The sequence below is a fragment of the Vicia villosa genome, linkage group LG3 (assembly GCF_029867415.1).
Source record: "Vicia villosa cultivar HV-30 ecotype Madison, WI linkage group LG3, Vvil1.0, whole genome shotgun sequence".
NCBI lineage: Eukaryota > Viridiplantae > Streptophyta > Magnoliopsida > Fabales > Fabaceae > Vicia > Vicia villosa.
This window is the reverse complement of record NC_081182.1, coordinates 217,166,066-217,190,842: the sequence shown is the minus strand read 5'-3', so window position 1 is coordinate 217,190,842 and position 24,777 is coordinate 217,166,066. Positions and strand designations below refer to the sequence as shown.

Sequence of the window (24,777 nt, the reverse complement as noted above, 5' to 3'; positions counted from 1 at the left end):
ATGATCAAACGCCCTGGAACGCGTAGACGTACCATACTCCCTCCAGACTGCAATGAACTGTTCTCTTTATTGAAGGTGCATGGGCCTATTACAAGGGGCGCAAATATCAGTGGCGCTAAGGCCCAAACGAAAACATGGCCCAAATCCTCACTCCATTGAACCATTTATTTCATTTTTATTAATCCAGCATGTGTGTTATTATCAGGTAACACTATGGCTTCTAAAATGTTAATACGTGACATGCAAAAATAGTGAGAACCAACATCAATTGGTCAGTCTCACTTAAGTGGCTAAAAAACAAAATAGAGCTCGGACCAATCACAGTAAGACAACGCCATTGCCAATGATTATAATGGGGCCAAGATTAGCACAGAAGTGGGAGCAAGAACCAGTACCAGTGTGCCACGTATGCAAACTAAAGATAAGTAAAAGCCAAAAACTCAGACGCCGGAAATACTATTCCGGTCGTCTTCTCCGAGACAACTTCGCCGGAACTATGAGTCAGACGCTCAGAAATGAAAAGCGCGACCACCGTTCAGCTCGGTTTCGTGAGCTGATTTCAAATCCGCCATTAGTTTCCTCTAAAACTCGTTCTAAACATCAAACCGATGTGATTCTTGAAACCCTAAACTATCAAAACCTTCCCCAAAACCACATCTACCATTATCAATCAACTTGTTTACACGCGCAGGACCTGAATGTAGCAATTAAACTTAAAGAAAAATTGATTCATATTCCAAATTCAAACAAACAAATCTGAACATACATAATGCAACACACAACACTGAAAACATGTGAGCCTAATGCTCGAGCCTCCTTGGTGTGAGGAGCGCGCCAGATGCAAATGAATCTAGCACATCTTACTACAATGCTGAGAGGGACTTAGAGATCTTACCTATGGAAAGATGTTGATCCTTGGTGGACGAGAAGCTTCAAACTCTAGTTATGGAGGTTGATGATGAGTGACAAAGAGAATTCAGTTTGGTTGTTGAGGGTTTGTTACGGTGGTTGAGATTTGGTGGTGGCCGGAGGTTGTTGGAAAAAAAGAGAAGAGTGCGGTTGGAGGATGGAGAGAAGGGTGAGAGAGAGATGAGATTTGAAACTGGAAAAAGAAAATGAAGCGTGTCCTCCTTGAAAGAGTGAGGTGAGAGTTTATATAGTGTGGTTGTATTGTGTTATGGTGGGGATGATGTAGCATAGCTTTTCCCTTTAAGACTTAATGAGCAAGTGTAGTGTATTTGTAGCATGGTTTTTGTGTGCTTTCGTGTTTTCAGATCACTGCATGGCAAGTAGTAGTAACTAATAACGTGACATGATGGATATGCACCTGCTGTAGAATTTCCATGCCCCACGCCTGGCCTAAACTCATCATGTTCATAATGCTCACTTTGGTCATCTATATCTCAAGCTGTGGTTCACTATTTGATTCACTTTTGGGCTCATTGTAAAACGGGCATGTAATGGTGCAAGAATGGTGTTGGAAGTGTTTTGAAATGATGCTTGGAGCTCTCACAAAATGACTTGGAATATGATGATACACCACTGCATGAGTGCTCGCGCGCATGACACGTTCTGGCCAACCCATATACGATGTGTGTGTGCATAACTTTGAGCCTCTCCATCTTGATCAATAATTGTCCAAATGATCCAACTCTTGTCTCATTGTATATAGAGCATGGCAAAGAATGATTTAACATCAAGATTGATCCATATGGAGACTTGTAGGGATTTAGAATTGATCTCAAAGTTGACACGCCATGTGTTTGATAGAATGCACGCGCGTGACCTGGAATTCTGTCCAGCCAGGTGCCCACCTTTGACCAGTGTGAGGGTGTGACTTTGAAGCTTCATGATTGATTCAATATTCATCCAAATGGCTTGATTCTTGTTTCATCGTGTAGATGTCATGGCAAAGAGTAGGTACATACCAAGTTTGTACTTGATGGATGCTTGTAATGATCTTAGACTAGATTCCAATATTGCACGTCACATGTTTGTAGAAATGCATGCGTGCTGCCCAGAATTTTGCTTGGCATCCTGACTTGCTTGAATGATGATTCTCAAACTTCCAACTCTTGTAACTTTTGATCCAAGCCTTTTTTGAAAATAATTCCAACTACAAACTTGCAAAGGGCCATGAGATGAACGTTTTTGATGTTGGCCTTGTCTCGAATTGGAGCCTCTTTGTTTCTGTAAAATTGACCTAAAGTGAGCTGGTCAACCATTCTAAAAACTTAAAATATTTTCTAAGTCTAGAACTTTCCTCTTATGGAAACTTTCACACTTCAACTAACTTTCCATTTTTGGAAACTTTGGTTATTCTTGATTTTATTTTTTTCTTTAACTTTTCTTTGACCGATTTTTCGATCAAAATTCAACATTTGAATATTGACCCAGATTTTGACCAAAAAGTCAACATTTTCTGATTTTTCTGATCTCAGATGAATTTCCCGACTATTCCGTTTCCGATTCAATCTCTCAATCAGTTTTCAACCAAAGAAGCTCCAATGAACAGGACAACCACATTTCACATTTTAAAATCATCTTCTGATTAAATTTTGACCAGAAACTCAATAGGGTTGACTTTGGTCAAAAACCCTAATTTGAAAGCCCTGATGAATTTGAGATCTGTATCTTTTAACCGGAGCTTTGTCTTGGAGGGAATGAAACCCTGATCTTAGGAGAACTTCAATGGAAATGAGGCCATGTAATTATACTCCAAACCTTCTCTTTTGAACCAAGATATCTCCCATGCAGAAGTTCGTTTTCATCAATTTTGTTGAACAGTAACAATGATATGAATGAATGTAATGGATGAATGGCCTAGATGAGGTATGCACATGAATGTAAGGTGAGGCCAATTGGGGAATAAATAAGTGGACAAATTTTGGGGTGCAACAGTATGCCATTTAATATGCCTTTATTATGAACCGAACCGATTTATGCATGTTTAATCGTATCAATATGTCTGGCTAATTTATTTAGATGTCGGTATGTAAAGTAATTTAACCGTAGGGATCCAAAATAAATTGGCTTAAATATGTTTTATTAAAAATCACTCATTTATGGTTTTGTGTCTAATTTAATTTGATAAAGTTATAAAACCAACAGAGCGAGAGTTTGAGATTTTAGAACTAATAAAGGTTAAGGTTAACAGAGCGAGAGTTTGAGATCTTTAATTGGATAGTAGACATAGGACATTAGTTTTATCTTGAATGGAGTCACCATTGGGCCCCATCTTATGGGCAAGCTTCTGATGATTTTCTTGACATGATCAGCCTTTGTATATCCTTTGTCAAGCACTCTTAATCCAGCAGTCAGAGTCTGGAATCCTGAGAACATTGCTTCAATGTTTTCATCTTCCTCCATCTTGAAAGCTTCATACTTCTGGATTAAAGCAAGAGCTTTGGTCTCCTTGACTTGGGCATTGCCTTCATGAGTCATCTTCAAGGATTCAAAGATGTCATGAGCAGTTTCTCTGTTTGTTATTTTCTCATATTCAGCATGAGAAATAGCATTCAGCAGAATAGTCCTTGACTTGTGATGATTTTTGAATAGCTTCTTTTGATCATCACTCATTTCTTGTCTTTACATCTTTACTCCACGAGCATTTACTAGATGTCTGTAACCATCCAAGACTAGATCCCATAAGTCACCATCTTGACCAAGAAAGTAACTTTCAAGTCTATCTTTCCAGTATTCAAAGTTTTCACCATCAAATACTGGTGGTCTAGAATATCCATTGAAACCATTTCCGTTGTTGTTTTGATCATTAGAAACAGGTGTAGCAGTTGATGCAGATGTTTCAACCATATTGACTTTGTGTTTTTCTCCCTGAATCTTTTATCTAACACGGTTAAGTGCTTACACCTAGAACCAGGCTTTGATACCAATTGAAGGATAGAAAAACACTTAGAAAGGGGGGTTTGAATAAGTGTGACTTTAAAAAATCTTAAGATAAAAACAATGAACACAATTATTTTTATCCTGGTTCGTTGTTAACGAAACTACTCCAGTCCACCCCCTTAGAGTGATTTACCTCAACTGAGGATTTAATCCACTAATCAATCTGATTACACTGGTTTTCCACTTAGATAACCTCTAAGTCTTCTAGAGTATACTGATCACAACCTGATCACTCTAGGAAATCACCACTTAGATAACCTCTAAGTCTTCTAGAGTCTACTGATCTAATTGATCACTCTAGGAACCTTTTACAATCAATGTAAAATAAAGATTACAAGAGTATGAATTGCTTCTTATCAAGCTATAATCACAACAATGATATTTCTCTTAAGTTCTAAGCTTAACACTCACTAAATATTACAAGAGTTTGTGAGGTTGAAGATGAAGTTCGTGAGTTTTGATTTGAACAACGTTTCAGTATATTTCACAATAGTTGGTTGGCTGCTTCTGATCAGAACTTCCATATTTATAGGCGTTTGAGAAGATGACTGTTGGGTTGCATTTAATGCATTGCGTGAATAGTACAACTTTGCATTTAATGTTTCACACTTTTGTCAACTACCTCGAGCCATGCTTTTTTCCTGCTTTTACTGACTTTGCCGTTTGTAGCTTCTAACGTTCCTTTTGTCAGTTAGAGATTAGACTTAATAGCCTGTCATCTAGTACTTGCTTCTGATCTCAGATTTGTGAATACAATGTTTGAATATCAGAGTCAATCAGCTTGTCAAATGCAAATTTGAGTATGGTGTCTATGTTCAGGTTGTGGCACAAAATATAACAATCATCTGCTTATATGTCGATGACTTATTGGTAACTAGAAATTTCTTGGAGAACTTGTCGAAGTTCAAAGAGCTGATGATGAAGGAATTTGAAATGTCGAATCTGGGAAAATTTCCTTATTTCCTATGCATGTAATTTCAAATGTCAAAGCAAGGTATGGTGCTGCATCAAAGGAAGTATGTAAAACAGATACTCAAGAGATTCAGATGGATGATTTGAATCCTGCATCCTCGCCTGTTGGAACAAACTTGAAGTTGGAGAAGCATGGAGAGGAAGACAAAATCGATGTAACTTTGTTCAAGAAAATTATCGGATCTATGAGATATGAGTGCAACAGTCGACCTGATATAAGTTTCGCAGTCGAATTAGTGAGTAGATACATGAGTGAACCAGGAGTGTCACACATGAAGGCTGCAAGAAGAATTCTAAGATACCTAAAAGGATTGATAGACTATGGAATTCTATTTCGACGAGACTCTAAAGGTGAAGAAGAAATAGTTACTTATTTTTCAGATGGTGATTGGTATGGAGATAAGGAAGATCGAAGAAGCACAACTGGATATTTGTTTCAAGTATTTGGTGCCCCAATTTCATGGTGTTCGAAGAAATAACCTGTGGTGGCATTATCATCGTGTGAAGCTGAATATATAGCAGGATCTTAAAATGCATGTCAAGCAATTTGGATCAGATCAGTACCTGAAAAAATGTGGGTCATAGTGAAGAAACCTCTTGTGTTGCAAATTAACAACAAGTCAACCACCTGGCGAATAATCAAGTTCTGCATGGAAAGAGTAAGCATATCAAAGCTAGATTTCACTTCCTGAGGAAAAAGGTAAATCGAGGTGAATTTGAAGTTAGACATTGCTCGAGTGAAGCACATTTGACTGACATTTTCACAAAATAATTGAAGATCGACAGATTCCTAAATTTGATAAAGAAATTAGGAATAATTCAGATTGACTATTTTTAGAGTTGTTCGACAACTTGGATTATAAGAGGTATGTTGGGATATTATTGGAATTAATATATTATTGATATAATATCAAATATAATCTAATCTAATAATATCAAATATAATCCAAGTTGTGTAAGCGCAAACCTAATTAGGGTTGTATATAAATAGTCATAGTCTGTATCATTATTTGTACAATTCAATAATATAATCTTTATTTCCTTATTCTCTCCCCACTAAAAGTGTCTCACGCACTAACAATTCTATGTGCTTAAAAAGTTTAATAAGTTTTGATGATGATAAAGGAGGTCATAACAACAAAATATCAACAATATCATCAAATGAAGAAATTTGGCTCACGAGGAATGTAATCGTTTTTTATAATGTCTCTTTTAGTTTTGAGGCGGTGTACAATAATGTTATGTTCTTCTCGTGGAGATGGTTAGCGTGTAGCAACATGTTGTCCCGGTCTAGTTTCTACGATTGGTACAAGTTACCTCTATCTTGTTTCATTTCTTTGTAATTTCTTCTTTGTTGTAAGTGTTGCACCCCTAGTACGATATCTTCAATCAATTGCTTATTAAAAAAAAAGAAAAAAGATTAAATGAAACCAACAAATGAGAAATGCATGATGATTGGCGGAAAACAATCTTATCTGCTAAAATTTTATCATATATCATGTAATCATCTTATCTTTCTATGATCAATAATTATAAAATTGAATTTGTTACTCAAAAAATACTAAAATCATACTAAAACTCTTAAGAACACTTTGGTTACTAAAACCTCAAAATCTAAATCCAAAAATTAATCAATTGGTTAAGTATCCATCAAGTCAAATTAACTAAACTCACATGATTAGCCTCCCATTAAGACAACAACAACAAAAAAACAACATCACAATTTTCTCATGACTTTGGATTTCCATGACTTTGGTAACTTTAGTTATATTTTAGGAGAGAGAAAGGAAAAGAATTGGAGGGAAAGTAGATGAGTGAGAGTGATATAGGAGAGAGAGAGAGACAAAGTCATGGTGACTTTCCCTCCCTAAAGTCACCCAAACCCAACCCTTTTCTCATCTCACTCACAACACAATAATTGTAACAAAACGACACCGTCACCACATTCCAAAAACAAACCACAACGTTGTCTTCTCTCTCTCTCTCTCTCTCTCTCTCTCTCTCTCTACACCAACAAAAATGAAGGACTCATCATCATCATCATGTTTCACTGATTCATCTTCTTTTTCTGTTCCAAACACTTTTATAGGAATTGTTCTTCTCAACTCCAAGATCAGATCTTCATCTTCTTGTAACAACAACACTCTTCTCTATACTCGTTCTCAGCTTCTCAGAGACTTTGCAGCAAGAGAGTTCAATGCTTTTTTGTGGATTTTTCTTCTTGGTATCACTTTTCTTTTGCTTAGAAGACTATTCAATGTCTTTGCTTTGTTGTATAAAGCTAGAACTGTACCTGGTCCTCCTGCTTCATCGTTTTTTGGACACTTCAAGCTTCTTTCCAAAGAAAATTTCACTGGTGATTGATGATTATCTTTATTTTTCTTTTCTTTTGTTATGTTATGTTTTTCTGTTTAGTTTAGTTATTTTTTCTAAATCATTTTTAATGGATTCACATCATATTTCATATAAGTTACTCCCTTTTCGTCTGAGTGACCCAGCACATCATTTCACACAAATTAAGAAAAGTGTAAAAAAGTAAGAGAGAATATCATTTTTACTATAGTACCCTTATTATGTATTGGGAATTGTGAACTTTTTATTAATTAGAGGGTAAAATTGGAAAAAGTGTATTGGAAATTGAAATGGTTCATTCATTTTGGGACATCATTTTATTCCATTTGGGTCACTCATTGTGGGACGGAGGGAGTATATAACTTAAGGCTTTGTTTGGATTGATGGAATCAGATGGAGCAGAACGCTATAAGATAGAATGAATTGATATTTTATTATTTGGATCATTTAAAATCGGATGGAGCAGAGCAGAATTGAAGTGGTATGGATTTCATTTCATTCCGTCACTTGCTGCCATAATACTTTTCCATTCGATTTGGACGGATGGAAAAACTTGTCTATTCTGCTCTGCTCTATTCCTCTCCGTTGATTTTAGTATATCCAAACATAGTCTAAGTTTTAAAAATATTTGAAATTATTACAAGTGATAGATTGAATCACTTTCTCAACTGAACCGGTTGAGGATGCATGAATCCGGGAAGTTGATAGTTGAGATGATGTTAGTAGAAACAGTTAGCAGATAATTGAGTGAAAACAAAGTATGAGAGAAATCAAGCTTAGAATAGAGATGAAAACATAGAAGAAGTTGTGTGATTAGTTCTGCGATGAAGAAAATTGATTATGAAAAATTGATTCGGGCTAAAAGTAAGTTGAAGATGAAGAATGTTTTATATTTTGATAAACTTATCCAAAAGTGGGTTGAACAATTCATTTTAGTGTGAAAATCACGTTTAAACTTAAGCTACAAATCCTAGCACTTTGTAGAATCAATTCTAGGTGTTTGAAACACGAAACCAAACATACAATGAGTTGCCCTCATTGAAAAAGCAATAAGCTTCACCCGAAAACATAAAGGGCTGACGATTCCTCGCTTTCACACTGTCGGGACATCGGTGGTCTTTCAATCAAGATCAATAGCTTAGATTCTAGTTTAGTATTTCGAGTTATAATAATAAAATCTGCATGTTCTTTGGACGGTCACCCACCGAAGTCCCTACCGCGTTAGACTGAGATCAATTGTATGAAGAATTTTATCTTTGAATAAACTAATTGCATACCTGACCTTTTGATTTCCAGATGTGTTATCGAAATCCCACGAGAAGTATGGACCAATTGTTAAGCTGTGGTTAGGTCCTACTAAGCTTCTAGTATCAGTTAAAGATCCAGTGCTAATTCAAGAGATGCTCGTAAAAACCGAGGATAAGTTGCCTTTCACTGGAAAAGCATTCCACTTAGCCTTTGGCCAATCAAGCCTTTTTTCACCTTCCTACGAAAAGGTTCTTTAACTGTCAATTTTTTTTTCATGTAACGTGTTCGAGTTCTGACTATAGCTGCTTGGAATTTGATTTAAATTCTCTTTAGGTTCAAAGGAGAAGGGAATTATTAGCAACAGAATTGAACGAACGATTGATGAAAACAGCTGATCTGAATCCTTCAAAGGTTGCAGACTTTATCGTAGATCGAATAGAAAACATCAGAGTCAGAGGAAGCATTAGTTGTGGATTGGTTTCTCAGCATATGGCTTTCACATTAATGGCAACCTCGTTCTTCGGAGACGGCTTCTTGACATGGCCGAAGGCTGCAATATACGAAGAACTGCTTATGATGATTGCTAAAGATGCTTGTTTTTGGGCCTCCTATAATGTTACTCCATTTTGGAAACAGGGATTTTGGAGGTATCGACGCGCATGTAAAAAGTTAAGATGCTTAACTGAAGAGATTCTTCATAGCAGAAAGTGCTGCAAGATCTTAGACCGTGTCGATCAAAATATTCATAGTGAGAGTTCCAACCCAGAAACAAAATCCGCATATGATCAGCAAACTTCTAAGGAAGAATCTTACGGTAACATCATGCGTGTGACGCTTCATGGATCTCAAACTACAGCGGCTTTAATCGCCAATGTATTGACTAATCTTATCATGCATCCGGAAATACAGGATAAGGTAGAAATTTGTTTATTCGGTCTTTACTTATCTAGTTCTTAATTAACTTTCACTGTCGATCATTTTTTTTGCTTATTCTCCAGTGATCAAAACTTTGGGTTTTGAGTCCTATACTGAATCTCATACGATTCCCTATTGCTTATTTTCAAATGCTTCTGCAGGTTTATTCAGAGATTAGCATGGTTGGGAGAAACCCTTCAAAATATGAGCATGAAGATGTTTATAGGATGCCTTTGCTATTGGCTACAATTTACGAATCTGCACGTCTTCTCCCCACTTGTTCCATGCTTCAAAGGTGTTCTATAAAACAAGGTAAGATATTGTGTACTCTTCGCTGCAACAAGTATAATATAGATTGTTATGTAATATATGCAATGATTATATAACTATTTATATCCTCGAAATGCGGAAATTTAACTTCTTGTTCGTTAATGTTCATATTTGCGTTAGACTTGAAATTTGGAACTGGTGTAACCGTACCTGCTGGAGCTGTACTGGTTGTTCCAGTTCAATTGGTACAGAAGGACGACTTCAATTGGGGGAAAGACGCAAGTGATTTTAATCCGTACCGATTTCTATCAAACGTTACAGAAGGATCAGGTACGAACCTCGTCACTTGGCTGACAGGTTTTGTATTTTTCTTAAGTAACCTCGAGATTTGTAATTTAATATTGTTTTAGTATTTCGCTGTGGATTATGTCTACTACCCTGACGTGCCTTTGTTGCAATACTCGATGGCTAATCTTTCGATATTGATATTTCTTCTAGGTTCTGAAGAACAACATGATTATGGAATCAGCTCGTTTGTACTAAACGATCCAAGTGAAAATGCAGCATTTCTTCCTTTTGGATCCGGTGCACGTTCTTGCGCTGGGCAGAAATTTGTTATTCAAGTCGTTGCCACATTGTTGGCATCATTACTCAAGAAATATCAGGTTTGTCCTGTGAATAATCATTCTTGTTTTTCCTACTTCTATTATGAGAGAAAGACACGAAAACAATCTACATCATAAAAGATTAAGACAACTAATATTAGCTTTATACACAGATAAGGTTCAACTCGGGCTCAAACGGTGACGACTCAGAACCATTGAAAAATCTTCTTCTTCACCATCATCCTAATTCACAAATTCTGTTTGTGAGAAGAGACCAGTGAAAGAAAAAGACAAGTATACTCTATGAAACACAGACACAGGAAACACGATATCGATACTGACACGTCATCTTTTTCCTTTTTTTTTCCAAAACGAAAGGGGAAGCTCGTCACGTTATTAATGGCTCACTGTGGTTATATGGGAGGATACAACTTGTGTTTATGCCCTCAAGTTTTTTTCCTTCCTATTTTTAATCATTGCCCTAGTGTTGGCTTAAAGCCATGGCACATGTTTTTGTTGGTTTTTTAAGCACTCAGGGTATATAAATTGCTGCTAGGAGCCATAGGTTTTGCTTCCCCTTCTCTGGATGAGGAGGAACTCTTTCTCTTTTGATGTTCTAAACTTTTTTTTTACTTCGGTAAGAAGTTTATTCTTGTGTTGTGTTGTATCATCTTGATATTAGAATAAATTGTAATTGTATGTATAATGGCACTGCTACAAATGCAACATTTGAGCATGTCAATGAAATGAACCAAATGCAATGCTTCCTGATTTTGTCATTTAGGAAAGTGTGGAAGTGCCTTTAAAGTCAAATATTGTTGAATGTGTAATTGCTAAGTAAATGGTTAGATTGACCATGAGTTTAGCAAAATTGCTAAGTAAGTTGTTAGATTGACTCATGCTAGCTTGTATCCTAAATATTTGTAAATTAATATTAATATGTGTGAAATTAGAAAGGAGAATGTAAATGTTCGGAAGTTCAAGGAGTGTCGGAAGTGTTATTGGGCTAAACGTTCAACTACACGCTTATGCTCTTATTGAAACTAACTTACTCATCTGATATCCCTTCTCTCCACCACGAAACTACCGCCAAGCTTAAGACCATAGATAGTCGAAATGCGTAAAAACAAGTCAAAGGAATTATACTTAATTATATTTGAAAAAAAGACCGTGAATTCTCTTTCCCATATTGCCATTGATTATGTTCGTAAGAGAGTTGATGAATGGATGATACATTGTTGCTTTTGGTCTTTTTCTATCTTCTTAGCTTCTGAACAATTTCTAGGTAACATGACCATGTAGCCTTTTCTCATTTAAAAACAATACAAATTCAGAAACCACATGGAATACTCAGTCCTTGGTTGGTGCTTACCCCAAATTTCAAAGATTAAACAAAATTACATTCACAACTACCAACTATAATTACTTTTTCTCTGCAAGTAATATATAAAAAAACAAAAACATAGCAGCCAAAATTGAAAAGAGTTGTATCTGTCCCCACACACCAATAGAAAAATACTGTCATGCAGACTAAACTATTCATTAGTCAACTTCCTTCCACTAATCACAACTATTTTACCAAAAACAATGCTCTTCACTTCAACTTACTTCAACTTAATTGGATTGCTCAAAAAAATTCATGCAAAAAAGCTAATCTGATTGATGAAAACATAGAAATGATATGGCAGAAACTGCAGTGTTATTTGCTTTGCAAGAACTAGGCCAATTTGTAATAAAAGAAAGTTGCAAATATGCAGTAGAAGAAAGAAGTTCGGTTGCAGGGATTGAAAGAGACTTCAATGACATCAAAGATGAACTTGAGACTATCCATGCTTTCCTCAAGGATGCAGACAAAAAGGCGGCCGATGACGGTGGAGGAGGAGGAGGAGGAGGAGGAGGAGGAGAGGGATCGTATGGAGTTAAAACTTGGGTGAAGCAGGTGAGAGAAGCGTCTTTTCGCATAGAAGATGTCATTGATTACTACAACATGTTTTTGGCGCAGAGGGCTAGTGTTTCTATATTCAGATCTGCACTCCAAATGATTCCGGGTTTGAACTCGGCCATGAATCCAGATCATCTGATTGTTTCTGAGATTCAAGACATCAAGTTATTGCTTGGTAGAATCAAAGAAAGAAGTACGAGGTTTGAGTTTCGGTCTGACAATGAAGCGGGAAGCCATAGAGGGACTAAAGCTCCTAGAATTGGTGACCCTCGAATGGCTCCGTATTTCATTGAAGAGACTCAAGTTGTAGGATTTGAGTCCGCGCGAGATGAATTGCTCAGATGCTTGCTGGAGGAAAACAATGAGCTCATGTTGGTTTCTGCGGTTGGCATGGGAGGACTCGGGAAAACTACTCTCGCGAAGCATGTTTTTGATAACCCGCTTGTGAAACGGAACTTCGATTGTAGATCTTTCATTACGGTTTCTCAAACGTACACTATCAGAGAGCTGTTGACGGAAATGATAAAGAAGTTTTGCAAGGACAGCAATGAGCCGGTTCCAAGGGGTCTGCAGAAGATGGACGACGAAACGTTGATTAATCAAGTGAGACAATACCTTGAGTCGAAAAGGTACTTGGTTTTATTTGATGATGTCTGGAAAGATAATTTTTCTGACGAGATTGAACATGCCTTGATTAGTAATAACAAAGGAAGTAGAATCATTGTGACAACTAGAAAAATGCATGTGGCTGAATATTTTAGGAAATCTTTTCCTGTTCATGTTCACGAGCTACAACCTTTGCCACCAAACAAAGCATGGGAGCTGTTTTGTAACAAGGCGTTTAGAGGGGAGTGTCCAACAGAACTTGAGGAGATGTCCAGAGAAATCGTTCAGAAATGCGGAGGGCTACCACTAGCAATTGTGGCGATCGGGGGTCTTTTGTCAACAAAAGCTAAAACCGTGTTCGAGTGGATGAAGGTGAGTCGAAATCTGAGAATGGAGTTAGATCGCAATGTGCATCTGACTAGTCTAGTGAAGATTCTATCCCTAAGTTATGATGACTTGCCTTACCATTTGAAATCGTGTATGCTATACTTCGGTATATATCCCGAGGACTACATAATCAATAGGAAGAGACTTACGAGACAATGGATGGCCGAAGGGTTTGTTAGGCATGAGGAGGGAAGAACTTTGGAGGAAGCTGCTGAAGAGTGCCTGACAGAGTTGATACAAAGAAGTTTGGTTAATGTTACCAAACTTGGTTTTGACGGAAAAGTCAAAAGTTGCCAAGTCCATGATTTGTTGCGCGAAGTGATCATTAGAAAAATGAAAGATTTAAGCTTCTGTCATTTATGCCATAAAGATGACGAACAAGTCACTCTTGGAATAACTAGACGCTTTTCTATAGCAGCTATCTCCAACAATGACTTGACAAACACTTGCAACTCAGGAATTCGCGCTATATTTGTTTTCGACAAAGGTGAATCTCCTAAGCAGCTCATGGATGGATTATCCGCCAAGTTCAAGCTTTTGAAAGTGCTTGATTTCGAGAGTTCTATGTTGAACTCTATTCCTGACAACTTGGGGAATCTTTTCCATCTAAGGTACTTGAACTTGAGTCATACAAAAGTTACCGTTCTTCCCAAATCCATCGGTATGCTAGTCAACTTAGAAACCTTGGATCTAAGGCAAACTCCCGTGCACGAGTTACCGAAAGAGATAAACAAGCTCACAAAGCTAAGGCTTCTTCCGGCTTATTATAGAAAATACGAAGGGCATTATGCTATGTTGAACTTTACAATAGGAGTGAAAATGCAAAAAGGTATCGGAAGCTTGAAATCCTTACAAAAACTTTACTTCCTGGAAGCGGATCACGGTGGAAACGACCTTATCCAAGAGCTCAAAAGTTTGAAACAGTTAAGAAAGTTAGGCATAAAGCATGTTCGAGGAGAATACGGAAGCGCATTATGTGAGGCAATACAAGAGATGGATGACCTTGAATCTCTGAATATAGGTGCTATAGCTAGGGATGAAATCCTTGACTTGGATCTTGCATCAGCTCCGACCTATCTTAGAGTGCTCAATTTGAAATGCAAGCTAACAAAGTTGCCTAAATGGATTCCAAATCTCAAGTATCTTGTGAAGCTAAGACTCGGTTTATCTAACTTCGTAGACGATCCACTAGACTCTTTGAAGAATTTGCCGAATTTGTTGAGGCTGAATTTGTGGGATGATGCGTTTTCTGGTGAAAGATTGCATTTTCAGAAAGGAGGGTTTCATAAGCTGAAGGAGTTGGATCTGACTAGATTAAGCAAACTAAGCTCGGTATCTATAGACGAAGAAGCTTTACTTTGTCTCGAACACTTCAGATTCAACAACAATCCTCAATTGAAGGTGGTACCGCAAGACCTTCAACACTTGAAAAACCTTCAATTCCTTGGATTTGCTGATATGCCGGTTGAATTAGTCGATAGCATTGATCTAGAGAAAGATGGACCAAGCCACTGGATTATCAATCATATTCCGCTTGTACTAATTCGTCAGAAAGTAGGAGAAAAATTTCATGACTATGAGTTGCGCCCGATTCCTACTCAACTCAATACCTAAAACATTAAGGTACTCTTTCTTCTAGCAATTCTATGGTTCTCTTTTGTTACTTGTGTCATACTCAATTTTGATAGTTTTCTGTCTCCATGCGAACAGGTTCGTATTCTCAATGGTGCTGCTCACATGAAGATGCAGTTTGTCTCTTCATTCCTTCTACGGCGTGCTAAATAAATTACTTCCTTGAATTGAATCGTCTACTATATATAATCAAGGAATGTGTACTCTATTAATAGACCAATGCTTCTGTTTTCTGTCATTTGTGTGTGGTGTTGTTTATTTTTGGGTGTTGTGTGGATGCTTTTCTATAAACAGTACAATGGATGTTTCAATTTGTTATGAAAGATGTATGCAATTTCGTTGCTATTACTTGCATTGATGAAATCTACATGTTGCAGATGATTGTTGTATGAATAATCATTTATTAGAAAAATCAAATCTGAGATGGTATATGAGTTGCAACATACCTGATAATTGATGAAAGACTCTGTAATCATGATGATTTGCAATTTTCCTAAAGTCATGGACTTTTGACATTTAGTGTGTTCAAATTACAATATTCGAATATACCATATTGGAATTCAGATATTGATTTTCAGACAAACCCCTAGAACAATACTGCCTATATGTTTTGCTTTGTGTGTTAACAAAGGGGTGAATCCGGATTTCACGCATTGATGGGTCTTTATTTTATGACAATTGGGTGGATCTGAATTTCAATATCCGAACAAATTCTAGGCTCAAATCTTACGCATTGCCTATGATAGAACAGAGGAAAGGTAGAATATAATGGAGAAAATTAATTTATTAATGATTATGAAAACAGAAAAGAAATCCAGAGCAAATGCTCCCCAGTTTGAGAAAACAATTCTCTCACTGCCTAAATCCTAATAAGGAAAACAAAAATTAATAATAAGATACCTAGCTACTGCCCCATACAATCCTATTTATATGGGAAATCTAAACTAACTCCTATTTATATGGGAAATCTAAACTTACTCCTATTTAAATGAGAAATCTAAACTAACTCCTATTTATATGGGAATATTAATTAACTGGGCCTTTCTTATTCTTTCTCACATATACTCTCCATTGTTTAGGCCCCAAATTATCTTTGTTAACTAACACATCCCCATCATCACTTGTGGGGTCCGATCCATTCCTATCATCACCCCCACCTACAACATTAGCCTTGTCCTCAAGTCGCAGATCAGGGAATTGACTCTTCAACAACGGTTCCTCTTCCCAGGTAGCATTTCCAACATCCATCCCTTCCCATTGAATCAGCCATTCTCTCTTGTGTTGTCCACCATCAAATTTATCCCTCCATGATAAAACCTTGGTCAGAGTAATATCCCCTTTTTCTGACTCTAAACTGATAGGTAGCTGAGTAGTAGTAGTAGTATAGTTTCCCACCGCTTTCTTCAATTGCGACACATGAAATGTAGGATGTATTTTAGATGTTGGTGGTAACTTTAACTTATAAGCAACCTGCCCTATCTTCTTCATGATTTGATAAGGTCCGAAAAATCTAGGGGCTAGTTTTTGATGGATTCTTTGCACGACCGAGTGTTGTCGATGAGGACGTAGTTTGAGGAAAACCCAATCACCAACCTCAAATTGCACTTCCTTGCGTCTCTTGTCAGCTTGGTATTTCATGTGCTCCTGGGCTTTGAGTAAATTAGTTTTCAATTGACGCAGCGCCTCATCTCTGTCCCTTAACTCCTGTGCTACAGCTTCTACTCTGGTTTCGCCCTCCAAAAAATGCACCAACACTGGAGGCTTTCTGCCATATACTACCTCGAAAGGGGAGAACCCCGTAGACACATGAAATGTGGTATTATACCACAGTTCTGCCCACGGAATCCAGTGTGCCCATGTCTTAGGTTGATCTGCAATAAAACAACGTAGATAGGCCTCTAAGCAACGATTAATCACTTCTGTTTGGCCATCCGTTTGGGGGTGGTATGCCGAGGACATTTTAAGCACCGTGCCTACTAACTTGAACAACTCTTTCCAAAAAATACTCACAAATAAGGGGTCACGATCACTAAGAATAGACTCCGGAATTCCATGTAATCTAACCACTTCCTTCACAAAAATAGCAGCTATTGAACGAGCCGTAAATGGATGTTTAAGAGGAATGAAATGGCTGTACTTGGAGAGACGGTCCACAACAACCAATATAGCTTCAAATCCATTACTTTTAGGCAAACAAGTAATGAAATCCATAGATATCTCACTCCATACCAAAACCGGAATAGGAAGAGGTTGTAGTAATCCATTAGGAGTAGTTGCCGTATATTTTTGTCGTTGACAAGTATCACAAGCTTTCACAAAATCTTGCACCCGCCGCATCATCCCTTGCCAATATAAAGTTCCTGCCATTCTTCTATAAGTGCGCAGGTAGCCGGAGTGACCCCCACTCGGAGACGAATGAAAATCTTTTAGTAACTCCTCAATAAGTGGTGAGTTAGCAGGTATAACTAACCTATTTTTATAGAATAATATGCCGCCTTTTAAAGCAAAACCAGGTTTAGCATTAGGATCCTTTTGAATAGCCTCCACAATATTTTTAAGCAAAGGATCATTTGATACTTCTTGTTGTAACTGGCTGCTCTGCTGCCAAATAGGATAGGATTTAATAGCTTGCAACTCCGCATCCTCATGCTGTCTAGATAAAGCATCAGCCACTTTATTTTCCACTCCCACCTTGTACACCACTTCAAAGTCAAAACCCAACAACTTAGCCATCCATTCTTGCTGATTTGCTGTGGTAATACGTTGTTGCAACAAGTGTTTTAGGCTCTTTTGATCAGAATAAACCACAAACCTCCTTCCTAACAAATAATGTCTCCAGTGTTGAATAGCTAACACCAAAGCCATCAACTCCTTATCATAGGCAGATTTGGATAACCTAGATGATTCAAAAGCCTTGCTAAAATATGCAATGGGATGCTTTGATTGCAACAACACTGCACCAACTCCTTTTCCTGAGGCATCACATTCGATTTCAAATGGAACCTTGAAATTAGGTAGGGCTAAAATTGGGGCAGTTGTAACGGCTACTTTTAATTTCTCAAAAGCTTCAGCAGCTGCTTCATTCCAGCTAAAACCATCCTTCTTTGTCAATTCTGTCAAGGGTTTAGTGATTCTTCCATAGTTGGCTATAAACTTTCTGTAATACCCAGTTAACCCCAAAAACCCTCGCACTCCTTTGACATTCTTAGGAATCGGCCATTGCAACACACTGCTAACCTTGACAGGATCAACAGCAACCCCTGCTTTGGAAATGACATAGCCCAAATATTCCACTTGGTGCTGACCGAAGGTACATTTCTTCTGGTTTGCCACAAACTGATGTTGTTTCAGAATATTAAGAACCACCTCCAAGTGCTGCAAATGTTCAGCCCAACTACTACTATATACTAGGATATCATCGAAAAAAACCAGGACAAACTTCCTTAGAAAGGGCTTGAAAATTGCATTCATTACCGATTGAAAGGTTGCAGGAGCATTGGTGAGGCCAAACGGCATTACCAAAAACTCATAGTGACCCTCATGGGTCCGAAAAGCCGTTTTATGAATATCCTCTTCCTTCATACGAATTTGGTGATAACCAGATTTAAGATCGAGCTTAGAGAAGTAACTACAACCATGTAACTCATCCAACAATTCATCGACAACAGGAATAGGGTACTTGTCCTGAATTGTTACCTTGTTGAGTGCACGATAATCTACACACATCCGCCAAGATTGATCCTTCTTCTTGACCAAAATGACGGGACTAGAGAAAGCGCTGGTGCTGTTTCTCACCACCCCTTGTTGCAGTAGGCTCTGAATCTGTTTTTCAATTTCATCCTTGTGTAAATGAGGATATCTATAAGGCCGCACACTTACCGGACCAGCACCCTGTAAAAGTTCAATTGAATGGCAAGTGTTTCTTGGCGGAGGAAGACCCTGAATTTCTTTAAACACAATAACAAAACGATCCAACAATCCTCCCAACTCCTTAGTTTGATGATCAGAGACTAGCGACACCGGTGATCCTAGCACCTCCATCAAGGTAGGCCATTCACGGCCTGCTATAATTCGAGAAGGAGTGATAATGCTTTGGAATGCAGCCATCTTATCATCTACAGCCTGACCAAGTAATTTCACCATACTGCCCTTATGGTTGAACACCATAGACATTTCTTTCCAATCCATGGTCACCTTTCCCAAAGTTTCCAACCACACAACTCCCAAAATCAAATCCACACCTCCTAACTCCAGCACATAAGCATCAAAACAAATCCGCACCGCTCCCACGTTCAACTGAATTCCATTGCATCTACCCCTAGTTAAGACACGATGACCATCTCCTAACTTAACACCCAAGGGATTAGAAGGCACCATAGGCAATCCGAGGGTTTCTACCACCTTAGGGGATATGAAATTATGCGTGGCTCCACTGTCAATAAGAACCAGAATAGATGCACCTTGTAAACATCCCTCCAATTTCATCGTCCGGGCTTGGTTTGGATTAGTGGATACACCAAACAGTCCCATGGTTTTACATTCTAATTCCTCTTGTATGAGCTCTTCTTCTGAGTCAGCCTCTAACACGACAGTCTCTCCTTCATCGTTCACAATTTCATCATCTCCCAAGATAATCAAACGTAACTGTTTTGTTGCACATTGATGGAGAGGATCCCATCGTTCGTTGCAGCGAAAACAGAGTCCTTTCGCACGACGTTCATTAACTTCTGCACTTGGTAGATGGCGAACACCACGAGAATGACGGCGCAAATTATCCCCTAAATTTGGGCGAGAAGATGCTGTAGAATTAGTAGGTCGTGTTGACCCGGTTTGAGATCCAGAACCCGAACCAGTACGCGTTTTGCCCAAATAGTTATTAGTCTGGGTCTGAATTGCAGAACCTTTTCCTTCCCCTTCGCGAAAAGCCCAATTAGGTTTTTGAGATTTTGTCCAAGAGCCATGACCAGGTTTGTAACGTGAACCAGATCCATGACCTGAATTTTCAGCAAATTCACGTTCCACATCACGTGCCAATTGCATCGCTACATACCGGTTGTGCGGCTTGAATGTTCTTACCCGAGAACGGATATCGTGACGTAAACCACCAATAAAGTAGCCTAGAAATTGTTGTTCTGGTAACCTTCCACACTGAGAGGAACACAATTCAAATTCGGCGATGTAATCCTCCACCGTTTCAGATTGCTTCAAATCCTTGAGTTCTTCGAACGGGTTCTCCAAACGACCTCTTCCAAATCTCGCCATCATTGCTTCACAAAGGTTCTCCCATGACAATTCCGTTGTTGAATCATGCCATAGGTTAAACCAATGGATAGTAGGGCCTTCCATGCTCAACTTTGTCAACTGAATACGAACATCCCGAGAGATTCGTTGTACTTCAAAGTATGTCTCAGCACGAGTGATCCATGCCACCGGATCGTCGCCGGTAAACGCTGGCAGCTCCACCTTCTTTGCGGACAAACGAAACTCATCCAACGGTGAGGTAACCGTTTCAGCGCTTGTTTGAGGTGATCCACGATTCGCTAACGCTCGTTGAATTTCCGCAGCAAGGAAAGTACGCAATTCCTCAATACTGGTTTCCACACGTCCCAAGCGTTCCTCAACTGCAGTAATTCTCTCTGTCATTCTGGTTTGCATGAACACAGTAGGTCGGACCGATTGATAGAACAGAGGAAAGGTAGAATATAATGGAGAAAATTAATTTATTAATGATTATGAAAACAGAAAAGAAATCCAGAGCAAATGCTCCTCAGTTAGAGAAAACAATTCTCTCACTGCCTAAATCCTAATAAGAAAAACAGAAATTAATAATAAGATACCTAGCTACTGCCCCATACAATCCTATTTATATGGGAAATCTAAACTAACTCCTATTTATATGGGAAATCTAAACTTACTCCTATTTAAATGAGAAATCTAAACTAACTCCTATTTATATGGGAATACTAATTAACTGGGCCTTTCTTATTCTTTCTCACATATACTCTCCATTGTTTAGGCCCCAAATTATCTTTGTTAACTAACACATCCCCAATCATCACTTGTGGGGTCCGATCCATTCCTATCAGCCTAGGTGTTTATTTCAAAACAATGAAGTGGGTCTGAATTTCATATCACTTAAAAATCATACATTATTCACACAATAAACCATACACATATCTTAGTCATAACTAAGATCAAATTGTCATAACACATTCGTAAACTATACATCAGTCATTCACAAAATACAACTAATTATACAATATTTCAAAATATTTACATCAAAATACAAATAAAAATACAACTGCTATGTATATCTAATGCATTTTTCCTCCTCTTCCTCCTAATCTATAATTCATTATGTGTCTCTGCTAAGATTGTTTGTAGAGTGACCCTCTCAGGAGTGCCTTCTAGTAACTCTTGATTAGCTAGCATGTGGGAAGTTTCCTTCTGACTCTAGTGTCATGTAATGATGAGACACTCTATAAAATTATTGGATGTAACTGTATATTGTACTCCATGGACGAGGAGTTGACACACTACATACATCTTCTGGCACCAAATACTCATGGTAGTCCATAAATATCGCATCAATATCTCTGCGAATGGCAGTGGCAGAAGAAGCAACTATGGGGTCCCTAAGTATACATTGCAGATACTTAAACTGCAACAATACTCGCTCAGGTAGATAAAGGTACATAAGTCGAGAGCCACAAGCCAGCCATCCAAAGTACCAGGATATCATCTCTGAATGTCATGTCTAACGGTTTTCACAGTACGATGTGAAACAAATATCATCCTTCAAGATGCCGTCAAGAGCAAGTTTGTACGGTCCAGTTGTCGAATTACCTCTGAGTGGGATAATCGAGCACACACATGGCAAATCCTCAGTGTAGTCCTCAACACACTCACAATTAAAGATATCTGGAAAATGATGGAGCACTAGTATTATGAAATTTATATCAATGAAGGTGTAAATAATTTACCTGAAATAGACAATTACTTCTTTTCATCTGTCTCGTCTTCCATAAACTACTTCCAGCTAACTTGGAGTAGAGGTAAACAAAACAAGTGATGTAGGAAGGCTTGGTTGCGCATATCAAAGAAGAAAATATTTAATCAATTTTAGTTTTAATGTTTAAACAATTTTTAGTTTTATTTCTGTTTTGGATTAAAAGTCCATTTGGGTCTCTTTTAGTCCATTAGGGTTTTTTTGTTTTATGTATTTAAAGACATTTGGGGTGACCAAAAGAATTATCTTTCATTATAATAAAATTCAAGGTTTTCTTTATCTGGTGGATTCCAGAGCTTATCTGACAAGTTTTGCGATTGCAACCCTGTGTTTTGTTTTAGGTTTGTGAAAAATAGAAATTAGAGTGTTTTGAATGTGCTTGAGTGAGTAAAGCACTCAGCATCCATAATATTTATACACTATATAATTAATTACATATTATGTTTACAAGGAGAAATAAATAATAGTCCAACTTCCTAAATGCATGAATCTAAATATACATGAACCTAAAACTTAAATGCTCTTTTTAATGGAAAACATACAATGTATTTTTTCTATTTCCAACACTCCCCCTCAAGCTGGTGAATAAGTATTCTCCATTCCCAGCTTGGATATAATTCGTTCAAAATTTGAGCAACTCAATCCTTTAGTGAGAATATCCGCAAGTTGCCCATGTGAGGACACATATGGGGTGCAAATCAGCCCACTGTCAAGCTTCTCCTTAATGAAGTGTCTATCAACCTCAATATGCTTAGTTCGATCATGTTGAACTGGATTATGTGCTATACTGATAGCTGACTTATTATCACAGTAGAGCTTCATGGGTCCTTCCCATTTGATTTTCAAATCTTCTAAAATAATTTTAAGCCAAAGTAATTCACAAATGCCTTGTGCCATGGCTCGAAATTCAGCTTCAGCACTAGAACGTGCTACTACATTTTGCTTCTTACTCCTCCAAGTCACAAGATTTCCTCCAAGAAAGGTGCAATACCCTGTAGTGGATCTTCTATCAACAATTGATCCTGCATAGTCTGCATCAGTGTAGGCCTCAAGTGTTGTATTTCCATTTCTTTTGAACAAAATTCCTCTTCCTGGAGTTCCCTTGAGATACTGCAGGATTCTATGAACTGCTTGTAAATGGATCTCTTTAGGACAATGCATGAACTGACTAACCATACTTACAGCATATGCAATATCAGGTCTAGTGTGAGACAAGTAAATTAATCTCCCAACTAGACGTTGATACATTTCTTTATCTACTGCAACATCTTCTTCTGTATTACCCAATTTAAGATTTGGATCCATAGGAACGCTCGCTGGTTTACACGCTGTTTTTCCTGTCTCTTTGAGTAAATCTGTAATGTATTTTTGTTGTGATATAAAAATGCCTTTTCGGGAATGTGCCACCTCGATTCCCAAGAAGTACTTCAGCTTTCCAAGAGCTTTTATTTCAAACTCCTTAGCCAAACAATGACTCAAGATCTGTTGCTCCTTCCAATCATCTCCAGTCATTATAATGTCATCCACATATACTAACAAAACTGTTACTCCCCCTTGTGGCGAGTGTTTGATGAACAAGGTGTGATCCCCTTGACTTTGCTTGTACCCCAAGGATGTCATAACCTTAGTGAATCTTCCAAACCATGCTCGAGGTGATTGCTTTAGGCCATATAACGCTTTCTTCAACCTGCAAACTGTATTGTCAGACACATTTTTTTCATACCCCGGTGGTACCTGCATATAAATCTCCTCCTCAAGTTCCCCATGTAGGAAAGCATTCTTCACATCAAATTGTTGTAAATTCCAACCATAATTGGCAGCAAGTGACAAAATTACTCTCACTGTATTCATCTTCGCAACCGGTGCAAATGTTTCTGAGTAGTCAATTCCATAGGTTTGTGTAAACCCTTTGGCAACCAACCTGGCTTTATATCTTTCGATTGATCCATCAGCCTTATATTTTACCGTGTACACCCATTTGCATCCAACTGGCCTCTTTCCTTCTGGTAAAGTCACTATCTCCCACGTTCCATTCTTCTTCAGTGCGTCCATCTCAATATTCATGGCTTGCTTCCATTTTTCATCAGACAATGCCTCAGAAACATTAGTAGGTATGGAAGTAGCGTTAAGGTTTGTAAGGAAGGCTCTATGGGTAGGTGAGAATTTTTGAAAAGAAAGATAGTTTGAAAGGGGATATAAAGGCTGTTTGGTGCATTTTCTGGTACCTTTCCTAATAACAATTGGAAGGTCTAGGTCATCATCTGTTGTTTGGGTCATAATTTTATCCTGCAATTCAGAAGAATTAATTACCTCATTTGAAGGAGTCGAGTCAGGCTCTTGAACTTGTGTCGATTCAGGAACGGCCTTTGACTTTCTCATGTAAACCAGATTCTTTCCATATCTCACATCCACTTCAGGTTCACGTTCAACTACTGGTATATTTGATTGATTTGACTCAACCCCCAATTCTTCAGGCTCAGATGGGTTTGGTACAAGTGTGTTTAACTCAAGACCAGAAAGATCGGGTCTATTTGACTCAAAACTGGAAGAATTAGGTGGATTTGACTCGAGACCAGAGAGATTGAGTGTATTTGAGTCATGACCAGATGTATTTGACTTAATACTAGACAAATTGAGTGTATTTGACTCGAGACCAGAAAGATCAAGACTTTCAAGCTTATCTTCCTTAAAACTCTCCCCCTGAAGATAAGGTTGAGTGAAGTACGGTTCCTCTTCATGGAAGGTTACATCCCGCGACACAAAGAATCTTTTAGATGGAGGATGAAAACACTTATATCCCTTTTGAGTAGAGGAATAACCGACAAAAACACATCTAAGGGCTCTAGGATCGAGTTTTTTCCTGTCTTGACTATGCACATGGACAAATGAGACACACCCAAAAATTCGAGGTTTGAGATTACTACTTGTTGACA

The 24,777-nt window shown here is 38.0% G+C and overlaps 2 protein-coding genes across 2 annotated transcripts; both read left to right on the top strand.

Moving 5' to 3' along the window:
• Nucleotides 1-6,658: 6,658 nt before the first annotated feature.
• LOC131593587 (cytochrome P450 81F1-like) lies at nt 6,659-11,577 on the top strand. Its single transcript, XM_058866155.1, has 7 exons — nt 6,659-7,234; nt 8,527-8,726; nt 8,812-9,393; nt 9,555-9,705; nt 9,844-9,993; nt 10,162-10,328; nt 10,442-11,577. The coding sequence occupies exons 1-7, from the start codon at nt 6,898-6,900 to the stop codon at nt 10,547-10,549; spliced, it is 1,695 nt and encodes a 564-aa protein (XP_058722138.1). The 5' UTR covers nt 6,659-6,897; the 3' UTR covers nt 10,550-11,577.
• A 220-nt stretch (nt 11,578-11,797) lies between these two features.
• Nucleotides 11,798-15,235, top strand: LOC131593585 (disease resistance protein RPM1-like). Its single transcript, XM_058866153.1, has 2 exons — nt 11,798-14,826; nt 14,914-15,235. Exon 1 carries the CDS (start codon nt 11,950-11,952, stop codon nt 14,815-14,817), a length of 2,868 nt encoding a protein of 955 aa, XP_058722136.1. The 5' UTR covers nt 11,798-11,949; the 3' UTR covers nt 14,818-14,826; nt 14,914-15,235.
• Nucleotides 15,236-24,777: the final 9,542 nt, after the last annotated feature.